This window comes from Siniperca chuatsi, linkage group LG6 (genome assembly GCF_020085105.1).
Source record: "Siniperca chuatsi isolate FFG_IHB_CAS linkage group LG6, ASM2008510v1, whole genome shotgun sequence".
NCBI lineage: Eukaryota > Metazoa > Chordata > Actinopteri > Centrarchiformes > Sinipercidae > Siniperca > Siniperca chuatsi.
The window spans coordinates 32,069,966-32,087,195 of NC_058047.1; the positions used below are offsets into that span (position 1 = coordinate 32,069,966).

The following is a 17,230-nucleotide window of genomic DNA, read 5'->3' on the forward strand; positions in this document are numbered from 1 at the left end:
GGTAACTAAACAAACTAGGCTAGGAAATCCAAATGAGAGCTGTGGACTAACCACTGCATGTGACTGGAACCTCTAGCACCGGAGGAATTAAATAACATAACCAGCTGTTTAAGACAGTCAGTGTAGCTGGTGAGCAAGCCAGCACAAAGACAAAGACGCTCGAAAACCTTCAGATAAGAAAGAAAAGAGAGGCAGGATAACCTGTCAACCACACCCTTAGAGGGCAAATTTCACTTTGACCATTAAGTCACAGGCAGGATGACAAATACCAAACAACACAGAACGTGCTTAGCTCTCCTGGACCTGCAAGTAAAATACAGAACCTAAACACGGATCCCTGGAGCGATAAACTGGCGGAGAACGGCAGGCTGACAGCAAGAAGATCGAAGAGGCCGGATGTAGGTTACCACGTGGTATTTATAGCTGGGATGTGCAGGCAGCCAACACGTCATACACGTGTTTATATAAGAACTCGACCTGTGCAGAACGTACTGCCACTGGCAGTCAGGAAGGAATGAAACAGAACCTACTTTACCTGACTGATTAACTTAACTTTACATTAAGAATCTGTCCCCTGCTGCTCCCTTCACATAGGTCAAAGCAGCTGATGTAAGCTTTATAAAACATGCAGTTCTGACACTGAAATAAGATCTTACACTTAATCTTAATATTTAGTTTATTCTGTTTTTTAGGTTTGTTGTTTGCTGAATAATTCTGATTGTCCAACAACATTTCAACTGACTGTGTGAATGCATTGTCAGAATTAAACAATTTAATTGACGGGTGTCCCTAACTACAATGAAAATATTTTAAAAATACCTAATTAAAGCTTTTAAACATTTTTGAATGATCCTCACCGTCCTCAGTAGCTGGCTCAGCCTCTGATACCAGCTCCTCACTGGGTCTCCTCCCTATCTCACCATCCTCTGAGTCCTCCTGAGGAGACAAACCACAGTGCAAAGGTCCATCCAGTCTAATCAACAGCAGCATTCATGTGGGGATGTGGGAGACATCAGACATCATTCATTTATCTTTTAGGGCCATTTCACACCTACCTTGTTTGGTCCGGACTTTCTGACTTCTCAGTTTGATCCGACCCAAAATTACAGGTGTGAAACCTCCCCCGGACCACGGTTCGGACCTAACAGCCGAACCTTGGTCTGACGAAAAGAGGCGTTCTTGGTCTGGATGCAACTGAACCATGGTTCGGTTCGTTTCTAGTGTGAAAACAGTTTTTGGATGTTTTGGACGTTCGGACCAATTACAGGAAGTTCTGACAGGCTATCGTCAGAATCATTCAAACTGCGATACAAGGCTACCCGCTGAATTGACAACCGGCCGACGTCAGACACACGCCCGTCTACAAACCAATCAATGGCAAGTCTGGGGAGACGCAGCTCACGCAGTTTTTTGCCCCAGCCAATGTTATTCCAGAACCATTTCCTTTTCCTCTGTATAATCTCTAATACTAATTTTTATCATGAACGATAAGATATGAAAACAAAGAAAAGTCAGTCTGGCCAAAAGACAATAACAATGGGTAAGGGTTAGACACAACTTTGTCAACTTACCTCTTTCTTGGATGACGGTGGGCAGTAGAAGAAGTAGTGTGGATTAGAAGGCACAGTTTTGAAATACTGAGACACGATCTCCATGAATTTATCCTGTCGAATGATTATGTTTAAATATGAATGACAGTTCAGTTTCACTCTGTTAGCTTATTAGCTCATGTACTTACTAATTACTCAGACAAGAGTCTATGATTAAAAGGAACAAGAAGGTCTACTTTAAAAATATTAAATTAAGAGCAGGAGATTAATCATTTTACCTGTAAGACTTCAGACAATACCTGAATTATTTTGTGCAGATCTGGATACACTTCACACTTGGGCTGTGTCTGAAGTGGTGTCAGAGGGAACTCTGGGATCTTGGCTGTCTTGGCCTCATCCAGGATCAGTGGAGATGAAGGACCAGAGGATTTCCCTCTAGATTCAGCTTCACTGGCATCGTCCATTTCAATACTATAGCCAGAAATATCACAACATTAATAATTGTGTTAGCTCATAGAAAACTGGCTGAAACGTAAGAATGATTGCTGCCCGTTGACCTCAGTGAAGTCAAAGCATTGATTGATTTTTAAGAACTCCTTACATCACTGATTGCAGTTTATCAGAAACAAAAAACTGTTAACCACCAAGGTATATTTACATCACACCACAACCACAAAGACAACCATGTGGACCGTCACATTTACGATAACATGTCTGCGTGACGTAAATGTCAAGTATAATTTGATCTTTACCAACTTAACAGCACCATTTGCTGAACAGTTTAAATCATTAGATTTTCTGCAAATTACATTTAGTGACTTGACACCTTCATTGATGTGACTGTGAGTGAAGATCAATCAATCATCAACTAATTGTGTGTACCCCTAGTATTCCTGATGAGCAGTAGGCAATTTGAGGGAGGATGCCAAAATCCATCCCCCTTGTTAAGCTGCTCAAAAGATGCTCTGTGCTTTGCCTCGTAGTGGCCCTTCACATTGCTGCTTTTGATAATCGCCACGGTGGTGTGACGTAAATGAGACATACTGGTTTTGAACTGCCTAAGGGAAGATTGAACATGTAACGGTCTGTCCATTCTGGATTAAAAGCTCTGTTTTCGCTGTCTACTTTTCTCTTTTTAGAGCAGGCCATGTGAAATGATTTCTCCGACTCGTCTGTGTCCCTGAGTGTGTGTGTGTGTAGCCTACCTCACTCACTGACTCGACTCACAGGTCAGTAAACCAGTGGCTAATAGAAGCAAAGAAATGGAAAAATTCTCAACAATGTATCCCTATTCTCCACAGCAGACGGTGAAAGAGAAAGTGCGGCAGCAGCGTGACAGAGGCCGGGGCAGAAATGAACAGAGCCTGGAGCAAAAGCGCCATTGAATGCTCACAAAGTTTTGTTAACGTTTGTTGTTAACGTAATAATTATACAATATTAATTATATTATATTAATTATATTTATTATTAAAGTTTAGTAAATGGATAAGGATAATTCAAAGGAGTCTTGCACAAACCTCCAATCAATATGTCACAAAAGATACAATAAAATTATCAAACACTCACTTCAATTAAGTAATAAGGTGGTTGCCATAGGTTAACAAGACACAAAGGGCAACAAGAGTCAAAGCATATATAATGTGTCAAATACTCATAATATATTAAAAAACTGTTTATATAAATAAACTGAGGGGAATATCACAAATATTCTTTATATACACATTGTTTTTCATGCCATGAGTACATAAAGATCCAATCAGAAAAAAGAAAAAGGACAAAATAATACACCTAGGCTAGGATTATATGTGTCAGAGGTACATAGAAAGAAATACAGAGGCTATAATAAGATATGCGTACAAGAAGGGCTTATCAGACCTCAAGGTTTAAATGAATCCTCATCGAATTTGAGGAGGACCTGTAGTTGGTTACAACGATTCTAATAAAATCACAGGGAGCTGTGTGCGGTTACTCCTTAGTATTGCAATTTTATATGCAAAGCTGAACATAAGCAGGTACATGTTGTTTTAATTATCTCTACTGTTATTTGACACACCCTGAACTATATTCTTTTAGCTCTATGTAATAAACTATAAAGTTGTAAATGTTGGTTATGTTTAATATACATCGTCTTACCTGGACGAGGAGGCCATGGCAGCCCTGTCATCTGGTCGGTCCTCCTCAACCTCTCCGATGATAAAGGTGGCAGGGCTCCTTGAAGGTTTTGGTTTCCCTTCCCATCCGCGAGCCTCACCATCCTCCCTGAAGACTCTGATGTGTCCGCAGAGGGTCTTCAGGAAGGAGGTGATGTCTATCTCCTGCAGGGATTCTTCACAGTAGTCCATGGCCATCAGGACATCCTGGGAGCTGATGTTGTTGGACTGCTGCAGACTGCGGTACACACCTGAGGAACACAGTGAGCAAATCAATGACTGATGCTGTGTTCCACACACTGCCACTGAATTTCATATGTATTTTAAAAAACACACTTTGCACACTACTTTGTCTTGAGAATAGAACTGTCCAATTTGTAGCATTGCAATTTATCGATTAACCAACCTGAAAGAAACCAGCATATTTAAAAAAATTCTAACAAAGTCAGTGACTTGTCTACACAGTTTGATCCTGTCAAGCATATAACCTTGGAGGAAATTGTGCAACATCTTAAATCCTCCTCCTGCTGCTGCCTTGATATTCTTCCCACAGGCTTTTTCAAAAATGTTTTTAACTGCGTGGTCTCAAATCTTCTGAAATTGTCAACACTTCTCTACTCTCACTTTCCCACAGGCCATGAAAACTGCAGTTATTAAGCCACTCTTACAAAAGAACAATCTAAACATCACTTTAATGAACAATTATAGGTACGCTCATATCAAACTTCCCATTCTTAAGTTAGATAATTGAAAAGGCTGCTTTTCAAGAGCTAAACACCTCCCTGGCCCTAAACATTTGTTTCAATGTTTTCCAGTCAGGATTTTAACCACACCACAGCACCAAGACTGCTCTTGTTAACATCTTGAATGACACCCACTAAAACACAGACAGTGGTTTCAGTCTTGGTATCATTTGATGTCAGTGCTGCATTTGACACAGTAAACCACAACATATTACTACACCGACTGCAAAACTGGGTGGGACTTTCTGGTATAGTATTCAACGTTCCCCTCCACTCAAAAATATGTTTTTCTTCTTGTTTCTACAGTAGGATGTCTGAGCTACACTGTGCAGAATGATGTGTGTGCACACTAGAAGGCTGTTTTCACATTCCTCTGCTGAAAATGGAAAGTTTCTCTGTGCTTCATGAAAATCAGATTATAAGGGGTGGAGCCTACGAACATGATTTGTGACATCACAAATAGTTTGGAAGCCAATCCTGGTCCAGTTAGCAATTTATACAAGTGTGATGTAGAAACTTGAAGCTGCCAGTGCACATACACTGAGAATGGACTTTACAGTGAAGTAGGAGACATCTTCTGTTCAGCAGGAAAACTTTAGAAATGAACAAGATTTGCATATTCATAGATTCTGGAATTTTTAATGACCTAGAAGGAGCAGATGTCTTTTTAAAGGATTTGATGCGGAAATTATACTTTTTTATGCGGAAAAAAGGTATCAGACACACATTATTGTCCCAAGCAGACTATTTGTATATATGTTTTAATACATGTCTGGAGGGCATCTTCATTATGCAGATGACACAGAGATTTATATCATATCGATACCACCAGGTGAATATGGTCCCATACAAGTACTGAGTAGGTGCATTCAACAAATCTGACCCTACTACCACCTTAAGAATATATATCAAGAATTAGAGGACTTATGTCTCAGTGGGATTTAGAAAAACTTGTCCATGTGTTCATCTTTAGTAGGTTCGACTACTGTAACGGTGTCTTTCCTGTGTGCACTAACGTGATAGTGAGATGCTGTAGCAACAGAGTTTCCCCTCGGGGATCAATAAAGTATTTCTGATTCTGATTTACGGGTCTCTCTAAAAGCTGATTCAGAACACTGCTGCCAGAGTCAATTCAATTAAATTTTATTTATATAGCACCTATTCATAACAGAAGTTATCTCATTGCGCTTTTCCTATAGAGCAGGTCTAGACCGTACTCTTATAATAGTCCTCACTAAAACCAGGAAAGTGTATCACATCACTCCAGTTCTCAGATCTTTATACTGGCTTTCTGCAAAGAATAGATTTTTGATCTTTTTTTGATAGTGTAGTCAAAGATAGACAGGAAAGGGTGAGAGAGAAAGGACTAAGGTAAGGACTGCGATAAGGACTAAGTCTTGGTACGTGGGCCACACGTTCTACCAGGTGAGCAACCGGGGCGCCCTGAGAACTACTTGGTTTATAAAGCACTGAATGGTTTAGGGTCAAAGTACATTTCTGATCTTCTGCTACATTATGAACCATCCAGACCTCTCAGGTCGTCTGGGACAGGTCTGCTTTCAGTCCCCAGAGTCAAAACTAAACCTGGAGAAGCAGCGTTCAGTTTTTACGCACCACATATCTGGATCAAACTCCCAGAAAACTGCAGGTCTGCTTTCAGTTCTTTTAAATCAAGGCTGAAGACTTCTCTGTTTGCCGCTTCATTTCAAGTTAAATTTGGGACTGTTTATTCATATCTTCATTCTTACTGTTTAATCTGTTGTATTCTATTTTTGCTTATTTTTAGCTTCTATTTTATTTCACTCCCATTAAATCATATTTACGTGTGTCTTTTTTATTGCCTTGTGTTTCATTTATATCTTGTCTTAATGCCTTTTAGGTCCTATGTAAAGCACTTTGTAATACCTTGTTGTTGAAATGTGCTACACAAAAAACTGTTGAATATGAATGTTATTAATTTGCAGGTATTGGCTCATAAAGCGAAGTATTGAACAAAATAATATGTTTACCTTATGGTGGTGCTAGATGAAAAGTCAGGAGATGAAAGTTATTACAATTCATCCTCTGGACCATGATTGTGTTAAATTCCATGGCAATCTATCAGTTGTTGAGATATTTCAATAAGGAACTATAAAGTCAACCTCATGTTGGAGCTAGATGAAAAGTCAGAGGATCACAAAAGGCAGTGGGATTCATCCTCTGGGGACCATTATTCATTTGTACAAAATTCCATGGCAATCTATCCCATAGTTGTCGAGTTATTTCTGTCTGGATCAAAGTGGAGGGCCGAACGATGTACAGACTGACATTGCCATCCCTAGAGTGACCAATGGCTTGGAGCTGAGAGAGTTTCATTTACCTCTTCCTTGTACTTTCCTTTCCCTCTAATGCTATAAAGAAGTGTATACATCGCATATCCAGAGAAAGCCCCTTGCAGATAACCCAATTCCTATTTACAGCGTTTAATAAAAGGAGTCATAGTGTAAATACTTGACTGAGCAATTTTGTACTGTATCGGAAGAGAATGATGGTAACAGATTAACAAAATAAAATAAAATTCAAACTGTCTATGATCATTTTTTTATTGGACAGGAAACGGGAGGAGAGAGAGGGGGTATGACATGCAACAAAGGGCACTGGGCGGAATCGAGCCGCGACATTGCAGTTATGTGGCGTGTGCTCTAACCACTCAGCTACAAGGTGCTCCAACAGTTTGAATTTTTACTCGTAAATTATATTCAAAGAAATCGTTACTAATAAAACACATCTTGTGTGTGTGTGTATGTTGGTGGAGGGAGGTGAGGAGGGAGGTCACCTGTGACGTAGCTCTGGTGGTAATGCTCTTGCAGCAGGCTGCAGTAGTTGGCCAGCTCCTTGTGTTTGTGAGGCTGAGCCAGGAGGTCGGTCCAAGGGGACGGACTGCTGCGGTCCTGAGACAGTGACCTACCAGAGGACAACAGCACAGCAAACACACCAAGATAGGAAATAAACATGCTCAGTTAGAAAGACTAATGAAGGATGTGCTGAACCCACATGGACTATAACTTAATTTAATATTTTCCATTAGATTTATGTTTATCCACATAACTGTAAAAATACAATGTCACTTTAAAATACATACATTTCCGTTCCATATAATTTTCCATAAGCATTTAGACAGCTTTAGCCCAGATCTCCTTTACAGTAAGCAAAGTCGAAGAAGCCAACAAGCCTGTGAGGGACAGCTGAACCTGTCAATCAGCATTTTGAAGCGCCGTATTCAAAAAAATTCATTTATCAGGACAAACGGGAGGGAGAAACATGAAACAGGTGAAAAAAGACCTTGAAGATGGTGCTTTGGAACAAAGTGTTTTCATCCATGTAACAGCAAGCTGTCAAAAGGTCACTCAAGACAAACCGCTGCACTGCTGCAACATACACACTCACCTGCAAAGCTGCAGCAAGCACAGCTATACCGGCTGGAGTACAATAAACAGAGCGATAGCAGTCCATTTATGGTCTAAACTGTTAGTACTACACGCACTTTACTTTTGGAACTAAATTCACTTCAGTTCATAACGTTCTGCATGAACCTCTTTAACATGAACAGCAACATGTACAGATGTATGCAGCCTGAAGTGTGCCACCAGAAACAAATAGTCTTACAGTGTTAAATAATTAGCAACTGATAAAGTTATACATCTTAAAAAGCTAAAATAGTTAGTTAAATTGAATTTACATTTAAATGACGCATTGTAAAACTCAAAATTAAATACAAAAATATAAAAAATCATTCAATTTGGCAAATAATAATTCAGTTTATTTGGTGTCTGCCTATCATATTCCATCTCACAATTAAACCAGAAGCCAGAATTTGTCTCCTGTTTTAACATTTACCTTTTCACCTGCGGATGACTTTAATCCGTCTCTGTATCAAAGGAGAGTGTGCTGTATTGTGATACTGCTGCAGGTGTATCAACAACCGAATGCATCCTGATATGTTGATGAATCAATTGTCTGTCACATACCTACTAAATCCTAATACATTTAGAGAACTTCTTTTTCCCTCAATGGTATCAATAACGTAGTACTGTAATATGCCTACAGTAAATGATCCTTTCTGTGGTGCTGATACATTTCTTTGGTATCAGCATAGATGGATGGCTCAATATGTGGTATTTCAGTATGATTTCTACAGTGTCCTGTTTTTTATTACATGTAATTTCATAAACTCGATCGCTGTTTCCTCACCAGTGTATGTGACAAAAAGGAAGTCAGATATAATGTTAGTTGCAGCTGTCATGGGTGCACTTTGACCACAAAATATTCAAACATGGCCACATTATTAAGGTCACACCCACAGTACTGGGCTACCTGTTGGGAGTCTGGGCACTGTTAAATTTTATTTGTGGGTGCATGAAAATCTGGGTAGTTTCCTGTCTGCTGTCTATTTTATTGGGTTTTTTTAAATTCACTGTGCTATTATATTTCTCTCTGTGTGAAGCACTTTGTGCTTTGTTTTGATAAGTGCTCTATAAATAAAGTTGTATTATTATTATTATTTACCAGCTGGGTGCCTTCAACCAATAGCACTAATATTCCTAGCTGTATCTGCACTTATTATTAGTGCAACAGAAATTCACATTGAAAGGAATATTTCATTTGCTCAATGTCACTGTCAAAATGCTTGTATCTTTAACGAGCAGAAAAAGATGAAAGGCAATCAGTGCATTTTCTTGTACAACCAAGCCCTAAAAGGCCCCACACAAGGCATCCAATGAAAGCTGAGCAGCACCTCAGCAGAGAGTGAAAGAGAGCAGAGAAACAGAATCAAGCAGTGCTACCTGAACTTCATCTGCTGATTCATCTCCCAGGACTCAGCATCTTGAGCTCTATTCTCACGTGTGAAGACAACCAGAGACACACATGTTAACAACTGGACTGCAACTTACTTCTGACAAAATTCATGGATCAGTTATGTCACACAAAGGTTGGGAAATAATTTGATTAAAGGATAATCCATGTTTATTACAACTTGGCTCTTCTTTATGTAGCTTTGTACAACCGATAACATTGTACTCACCAAAGTAATTGCTGAAATCTGGGAACACAAAGTATTCACACATCAGACAGATTGTAAACAAACCAATAGTCTATCCAGATTATCTAAACCACAACAATGTTAGCTGAATGTTAACTCTTCTACGGCTTGGATGGCCATGAAACTCTCCTGGTTGAATTATTAGTACAAAAGATGTTTTGATGTATTAGAAAATATCGGGTTTATTGATAAGAAGTCAAAAGCACAAGTCTGTGGACGAAAAACTGAAGGAGAGACGTAAATCTATGATTCCCAGGATGCATTTGGTACTAAACTTCAAATCACAGTGCGTAAATTTCTGTTGCATGCGGCATTAACGGTGAGCAGAAGATTAAATTTACACTTACAGCAATTTAAGTCGGGTCACTTTCAGATTCTGAGTTAAGAGAATAAGTGCTGCAACACTCAGTTCCATTTTCCACCTGACACAGACACCACAAGGCTGCAGGGGTACATAGAAGGGTCTACTTTTTTTGAGAAAGGGCTAGAGAAGGATCAAGCGATAGATAGCGTAAGTACTCTCAGAAGAGGTAGGTCTTCAAGTGATTTCTGAAGACAGAAAGGGATTCTGCTGACTGAACTGAGTTCAGTAACTTGTTCCACCACTGAGGAAGAGATTTCTGAGATGTCCTGGCTTGCAGTGATGGTAGGATTACTCATTCTTTTCTCTTTTTTTGCCTTTATTTGACAGGAATAGCTGAAGAGAGACAGGAAATGTGGGTGAGAGAGGAGGGATGACATGCAGCAAAGGGCCGTGGGTTGGATTGGAACCCGGGCCGCTGTGGTAAGGACTCAGCCTTGAACATGGGCTCTACCAGGTGAGATACCGGGGTGCCCCGATTACTCGTTCATTTGCAGATCGTAGATTTTGTGTAAGTGGTTGCCATGCTCAAAAGTCAGTTGGTCATCAATCACAATGTCCAGATTTCATGCAGACTTTGCTGGAGAGAGTGAGGTTGTTGTGCTGAACAGAAGGACTGGCTGGGATCTTTCCTGTCTCACTCCAGCTATCACTATCACACAATAAAGCAGAAATGCAAAAGAAAAAAAGAAGGGAACCAAGCACAGATCCATGTAGTACCCCAGTGGAAAGAAAGTGATGCTTGGACTTCACTTCACAACTCTATCATCTCTGGTTGTATTAGTCAATTGTGGGTGAGTCTATCTTCCCTTAAGGGGGAAGTTATTATCGTCAGAGACTAGACACTAAATATCAACATTGCAAATACTCTACATTCACATATTATCTGCTCCACATGAGTTGGCTGACTACTTTTTAGTGATGTCACTGTGGTCCCAGATTCCAGAAATTACCTTGGTGAGTACAGTATTATTATTACTGATAGGAGTGATAGCCAAAACTACAAAAATAAGACCCAAGTTATAATAAACTGGAATTTCCCTAATAATTAATGTTGACGACATAGTAAGTTAATAGTAAGTAATATTGCCATGCCAATTCTCACTGCAAAGATCAATTCTGTTCACTTTCTTACTTGCAATTTAGGATTAGCTGATAGTCAGTATATATCTCAACAAGCCACTGGAACCTTAAGTGTTCCAATCAAGCTGATCATAGAGTATGGTTCTGCTGCAGAACAGGCCCGCTGTTTGAAAGACATGTGATGTCTGGAAAGCGAAAAACCTCACAGCATTGATCAAAATCTAAAATCTGTTATTCTGATATACCTTAATTCCTTGAAAACTTTTTCACATGGGTACCAGTTTTCTTTGTTTCAATATTTGGACCCTGCCTTTGTCTTTCTTCCTGCAGGTGAACACAGTACCTGAAGAAGATGTCCCTGGGTTGGCGGCTGGAGTTGGGGTGTACCAGTTGCTCCTTCAGGTGCTCCAGGGAACAGTTGTAGACATAGACTGGACACTTTAATTGGCTGCTGTCAATGGAAACCTGCCTGTTGAAGCTGATGTGGAAATCTGCCTCCTGTGGTTCAGAGAACTGAACTCCCTCTTTTTCACCCAGATCTGGAAAAGTTAGAAAAGTAGATATTTTCCTCAAATCGTTCAGCCCTACATATTGTGCATAAAATATACAGTATGTATGTAATGTGGTAACAGTTAACAAGTGTTTGGCATTGCTTAACGCATTTTTGACTGGACTACACCAATTTGGTTTTGGACTAAAACTCTGGACAAGAGCATTAGACCTGAGCCTGGGGTCCCGGTCTCTGTCTCTGACACTCTGCTGTCCCAGCTGTCCTGGTCCAGGATCAGGGAGTCAGCGGGCCCAGTCTGGCCTTCGGACCGTGATGAGAGTACAGGGGACCTGCCGGTAAAGTGTCCACTGCTGGAGCTCCTTTGCAGTTTACTGGCCAGACTGAGGCTGGATTCAGACCTCTCCAGCCCACTGGTGGAGCCGGACAGTGAGTCAGCCTGAGATTTGTTGCTGGGAGTCAGAGTGTCGTCCTCCTGCGTGCTGATGTTACTCTGAGGCTCTGTCTCCAGCCCTGACGCCATCAACATCAGAACATCTGCAAAATGAACATAAACATCCACATTTAACTCTTTTGCATTGTGAGAATAGGGTTGAAAATCTAAGAAGCACATTAAAGTAAACAAAATTCAAGCTGTACCAGTGAAGGAAGCAGGGAGGAAGGTGAGGAGGATCTGCTGGGAGCTGATGTACTTGGCGTAGCACCTCCACTGCGGCGTAGAGCAGCTGCTCTCCCCCAGCAAGGCCTCTTCATCCACAAGGTCTGCATTACTGAAACTCTGCCAAAGACACAGAGGAAACACATGTTTATTACTGTACTTGTAGTACATTTCCATGGTAAGACTTTTAATGTGAAAAATCAGCAGGAAGTGTTGAGTTTCATTGACAGTAGTTTAACAGGGCAGAGTAGTACCAACTGGAATGAATTAGTGAATGAATTAGTGAGTATGTGTGTTTGAAAAACACAGAGCAGCAGAATGGTGAGTATGACATGACGCTATTGTTGTACTAATGGAGTTAGTGCAGTGGAATTGTACATTATACTGAATTTATTGTGTCAGCCATTACAGTAAAGTTAATTCAACCCCTCCACAATGTTTTTATCTGGCTGGCCTTTATTTGTTAGGGCTGGCTATTTATAACGGTTTTTATTACAGAATTTTGCGATACACAAATCAACACATTTTACCATACAGAGTATGATCCACACAAGCTAACTTACACAGAATTCACAATTCACATAAAACAAACCTTTTTGACCACTAGGCCAATATGAAGATGTACAGTAAGACAGAGGGTTCATTTTTAACATGATATTAGACCACGTGTTCCCTCTCAGACTACTCTGAAGGTGTCATATGCTCAGGTAAATGTGTTTCGTTTTGCCATGACATGTTTGTGATATGAATATGACATATGGTTGGTATATGGAAACCCCACCACAACTCTTCTATATTTCATTAGTTCCACCTTTAGTCTGGTAATGCCAGCTGTATAAATATATTAATGAAATATATATAACAATGAATATATTAAAATATTACATTACATTCTGATATTGTACTACACATAATGTTTATGAGAACACTGATTTATTATTATGGATGGGATTACCTGTAAAGTGCTGGTGGATCCCATCACCTCTTTGCTGCTGCCAGTGGTGTGGAATGACGTCATAGTGTCCTGTCTGTCTGGAGGCTTTACACACTCCTCTGACAAAACCCAAAACATAAAAGGCAGAAAAGAGACAGTGACTCACCAGGAAGCCCTTCCTGTATCTCATACAATTGGACACCAGAGGTCCATGTCATCACCTAAAAGCCCCATAGTTCTGTTAAAGTGGCACAAAGTCGCATATATTGGCAGGAATAACCGCTGAGATGAGATGTACTGACCTTTAATAACAGGTAGGGAGAAAGGAGCGACATGGCCGTCTCGTTCTCGCTCTAAGATATGGTGCATGAAGGCGACGTGGTCGCCGTCAGCTAACGGGATCTCTCTGTCACTGAGCTCGTGCTCCAGGCTGCTGTGGAAGAGGCTGAGCAGCAGCTCGTTGGGCAGACAGGGGGAGCTGTGAACCTGCTCCTCATTCTCCACGGCTACGGACACATACAACACATACGGGCACACATACAACAAGGAACCCTTACTGTGTCTTCAAAGTATTCCCTGGTATTCTTTGACTTCGCCAGTTTTTTATTTCATTGTAAATTGCTATAGAAAAAGGATTTATTTCATGGTGGATGTATATTATTCTCATCGCTGAAGTAAACTGTGCAGACGGACTGCATGAGTACAGTACCTGTACTGAATGTGAGGAAGAAGAGCTCAACCTGCTGGCATTTTGGGAGCAGCTGAATGAGGTCAAACTGGAAAGGAACCATGTGAATGCTGTCCTCAGAGGCCAGGGCTTCTCCTGCTCACACAGAGGAAACCCAGCCATCAATTTACAAAGACTTTGCCTTTCAAGTAGAGCAATACACACATTTTACATTACAAAGAACACGTAATTTGACAGAGCCAGTGGCTGCAGGGGACAGGTATTAGAACAACACAAATATATTGGTACACTGGCAGAAACTTGAATGAATCTTCAGTAATTTCCAATCTCAATCAATTTGGCAGTTTTTCAATTACTGTTAATAAAATCAGCAATTCCTGCACAGATGCTTCACATTAAAAGCCTTCAAGCGGCTCAAATGCCATAATCCTCCCTTTGCTGGTAGTTTGACACATCCATAGAAAAAACAGCCAAGTAGAAGTGACTGGAATCAATCAGTGAACAGTATTTCTCTTACAGAAGAGAAACTCCGAGCAGCGGTGTACGGCTGTGGAAATGTACATTATGCTGAATTTATCATGTGAACCATTCTGGTACAAGAAATTCCTCCCGTCCTCAATGTTTTTCACCTGGCCTTTATTAGTGCCCTGACTGTATTTGGTGGTGTTGGCCATGCCCCCGGTTATTCTTCCAGAATCCATTTTTTAAATATTGGTTTCTATTTGAGAATTTATGGTATTTACTGTATTACAGGGGTTTTGTATCCATTTCCTGCATATTGAGTACTTTTACTTTTGATACTTTAGGTACATTTTGATAATGATAATTACATACTTTTACTCATAAAAGTTCATTACATTACAACACATTTTTACTTGTAAAGAAGTATTTACAGTGTGGTATTGCTACTTTTACTTACAGGATCTGAATGCGTCCTCCACCGCTGCTGGCAACCATTTGAGAATTGACACTAAGTGCAATGTACAAAATGTGATTTTCTAAACAGCAGTGTGTTGTATTACCTCTCACATCCTTGAGTCCAGCTGGCAGTGAGCAGACCTGGTCCTTATTCTGACACAGTTGGCTCAAATACTCAAAGGTCATCATGGTGGACATACAGGCCAGATCCCTTGGGAAGATCTATAACAACACAACAGGGCACTATTAAACACAACCTAATGCTTCTTAAATACGATTCATCTAACTGAGCTCTTTGCATGCACACAGAGATTTGGACTGGCCCCCAGATCCCTTCCTCAACTCTATTTCAAAATGAAATGCTGTGGAAACTAGTTATACACACTGCCTGAGGGATCTCCTGGTATTTGAGGCCCTGGAAGTGGCGATGCTGGTCCATGCAGTTCATCACTGTGCCGCTCTGTGGTTCTACCCAGCACTCTGTCACAAGGTTCAGCTCTGTGTCCACATCTACAGCCTCCACCTCCGTGTCGTTGTCGTCATCAGTGGAGAAGCTGGAGTCCCATCAAAGACAAAACACAACAGGCAATGAAATTAGGGGATCTGTTCAACTCCTCAGAGTTCAGTCACAATACACAATAATAATAATAATAATAAGGCAAAGCAGACTTGGTGCCAGTATTCATGAAGGAGGGTCAGTATGAATGCCAAGGTATGCAGAGCACACATGTGAGTTAAAGCCACTCCATGTAGAACAGGGGTGGCACATAGTTTGGCCACGCTGGTGTAGAATTTGAACATCTCTTTCTTTGGCACCATCTTACGGTAGTATCAAAAACTACACCCTGGCAGACAGCAGTGCACAGCCTGGTTCCAGACCTCTGAACCACCGTGCACATCTCTGATTCGCTCAGCGATACACACAGCTCTGATGTTGTCCTCACTGCGGTTTGGCGAAACAGTTGACCAATCAGAGCTTTGTGGGTGGGGTTAAGAAGGGGGATGTCATTTTCCTATATCGCTAGCTAGCTACACCAATGGAAAATAGTGACAGTAAAATGGCTGCAAAAATGGGGACAAGTGTGAACAAGTTGGACACAGCTGTACAGAAATAAGAACTCTTAAACTGGCATATTTCTTCGAATGTTGTGAAAAATATTAACTGCTTCTAGCACACAGCCACAGCCTCCATGTCAACTGAAAATGACTATTTAGTATTTGAGTATTTATCCATCACTCGCTACTGACTGGTTAGGACATGAGATCACTAGGCTGAAACACATATCCTGCACCATTTTTCTTATTTTACAACTGCTGGCGTTCAAACCGAATATAGTACTACGTTCAAAAACAAGTGGCTGCTTCTTCGGGTACAGGTGACATGTAACACATCCAGGGGTTTGAAGGCTTATAAGATGCCAAAACACTGCAGTGGTTTACAAAACTTTACGAATATTATCACGGCAGCAATCATTTCATCATCCTTCGAGATGATCGCAAGGTAAAAAGAAGAATTACGCTGCTCCTGTTATAATGTACCAGGAATGTGTGCTTACGTGAGTTAAGTTCAGCATCAGCACCACATTCAAATGAATGAGGGGGCTTTTATCTTTTAAGCACGTCAGTCTGAGCACAGTCGTTACAATAAGGTGTTCTATACGGATGGCTACTGCCAGTCTTACCTGTCCTTCGTAGATGTAGAGTGAGGTGGAAACAGGATGTACTGAACGATACAAGAGTGACTCTCTCTGTCCGTGTCCCCTGACATGCCCTGAGGATAGAAATTTAATTCAGTGGAAACAAATTAGGGCCAGTAATAATACCACACACAAGTGCACATAGGCATTACAGAGCTGAAGATAAAATCAAGCAAATGGTGCAAATGGAAAAGGTCAGCAGTGTTAGTGTTCTAAATAATTTGGTGTCCTGCCGTTGTTTACCTTCATTGGCAGCTCGATCACCATGTTAACGATGCCCTCTCCACTGGCAGCAAAGTGAAAGCCTTCTGATATACGGATCCTACACACGCATCAAGAGAGATGTTCAGCCAGCCAGTTCCACCAAGCTGCTTGTCCCACATTAAACCAATCCGGCTGCTATGTCTTTAAGCATTTAGGAGCCAAGCAGTACTGAAGCAGCTGTAGAAACCTCAGATCACATTTGTCACCGCTTCTCTCAGAACTCAGAATTTACTGTTTAACTGCAATCGAAGTTTGTTGCAATGCGACTTTGAATGTATGGAATACACTAACAACCTGTGTTGATAAGATGTAAAGCACTCTGAATATTTTAAGAGTACAGTCTGGACCTGCTCTATGGGAAAAGTGCAATGAGATAACTTCTGTTATGAACTATATAAATAAAACTGAAGTGAATTGCCTTGTTGTTGAAATGTGCTGTGAAGCCTAAGTGTAACAGACTGCTTTGGATCACCGGTTTATTAAAACAAACTTTCCTGCTGCTCCATCTTAGTTTATCATCCACTCAACAGTCATGTTATACAGTAAATACTGTACATTCTCAATTAAAAGCTGATATTCAAATATTGCAACGTTTT

The 17,230-nt window shown here is 40.6% G+C and overlaps 1 protein-coding gene across 13 annotated transcripts in view; it reads right to left on the reverse strand.

Annotated features, from left to right (window-relative positions):
* Window positions 1-17,230, reverse strand: part of szt2 (SZT2 subunit of KICSTOR complex) — a 154,746-nt gene that overhangs the window by 104,873 nt on the left and 32,643 nt on the right. For 11 of the 13 annotated variants that reach the window (XM_044198544.1, XM_044198549.1, XM_044198542.1 and 8 more), the window contains exons 17-32: window positions 16,614-16,692; window positions 16,356-16,444; window positions 15,059-15,227; window positions 14,778-14,895; window positions 13,777-13,890; window positions 13,370-13,573; window positions 13,089-13,186; window positions 12,115-12,253; window positions 11,689-12,012; window positions 11,311-11,506; window positions 9,267-9,314; window positions 7,259-7,386; window positions 3,684-3,951; window positions 1,850-2,021; window positions 1,572-1,664; window positions 858-936 (exon numbers count right to left, since the gene is read on the reverse strand). In XM_044198544.1, coding sequence (XP_044054479.1) covers window positions 858-936; window positions 1,572-1,664; window positions 1,850-2,021; window positions 3,684-3,951; window positions 7,259-7,386; window positions 9,267-9,314; window positions 11,311-11,506; window positions 11,689-12,012; window positions 12,115-12,253; window positions 13,089-13,186; window positions 13,370-13,573; window positions 13,777-13,890; window positions 14,778-14,895; window positions 15,059-15,227; window positions 16,356-16,444; window positions 16,614-16,692 — 2,318 coding nt within the window. The remainder of the gene's footprint in view (window positions 1-857; window positions 937-1,571; window positions 1,665-1,849; window positions 2,022-3,683; window positions 3,952-7,258; window positions 7,387-9,266; window positions 9,315-11,310; window positions 11,507-11,688; window positions 12,013-12,114; window positions 12,254-13,088; window positions 13,187-13,369; window positions 13,574-13,776; window positions 13,891-14,777; window positions 14,896-15,058; window positions 15,228-16,355; window positions 16,445-16,613; window positions 16,693-17,230) is intronic. The other 2 variants (XM_044198540.1, XM_044198551.1) reach the window with 1 other exon arrangement.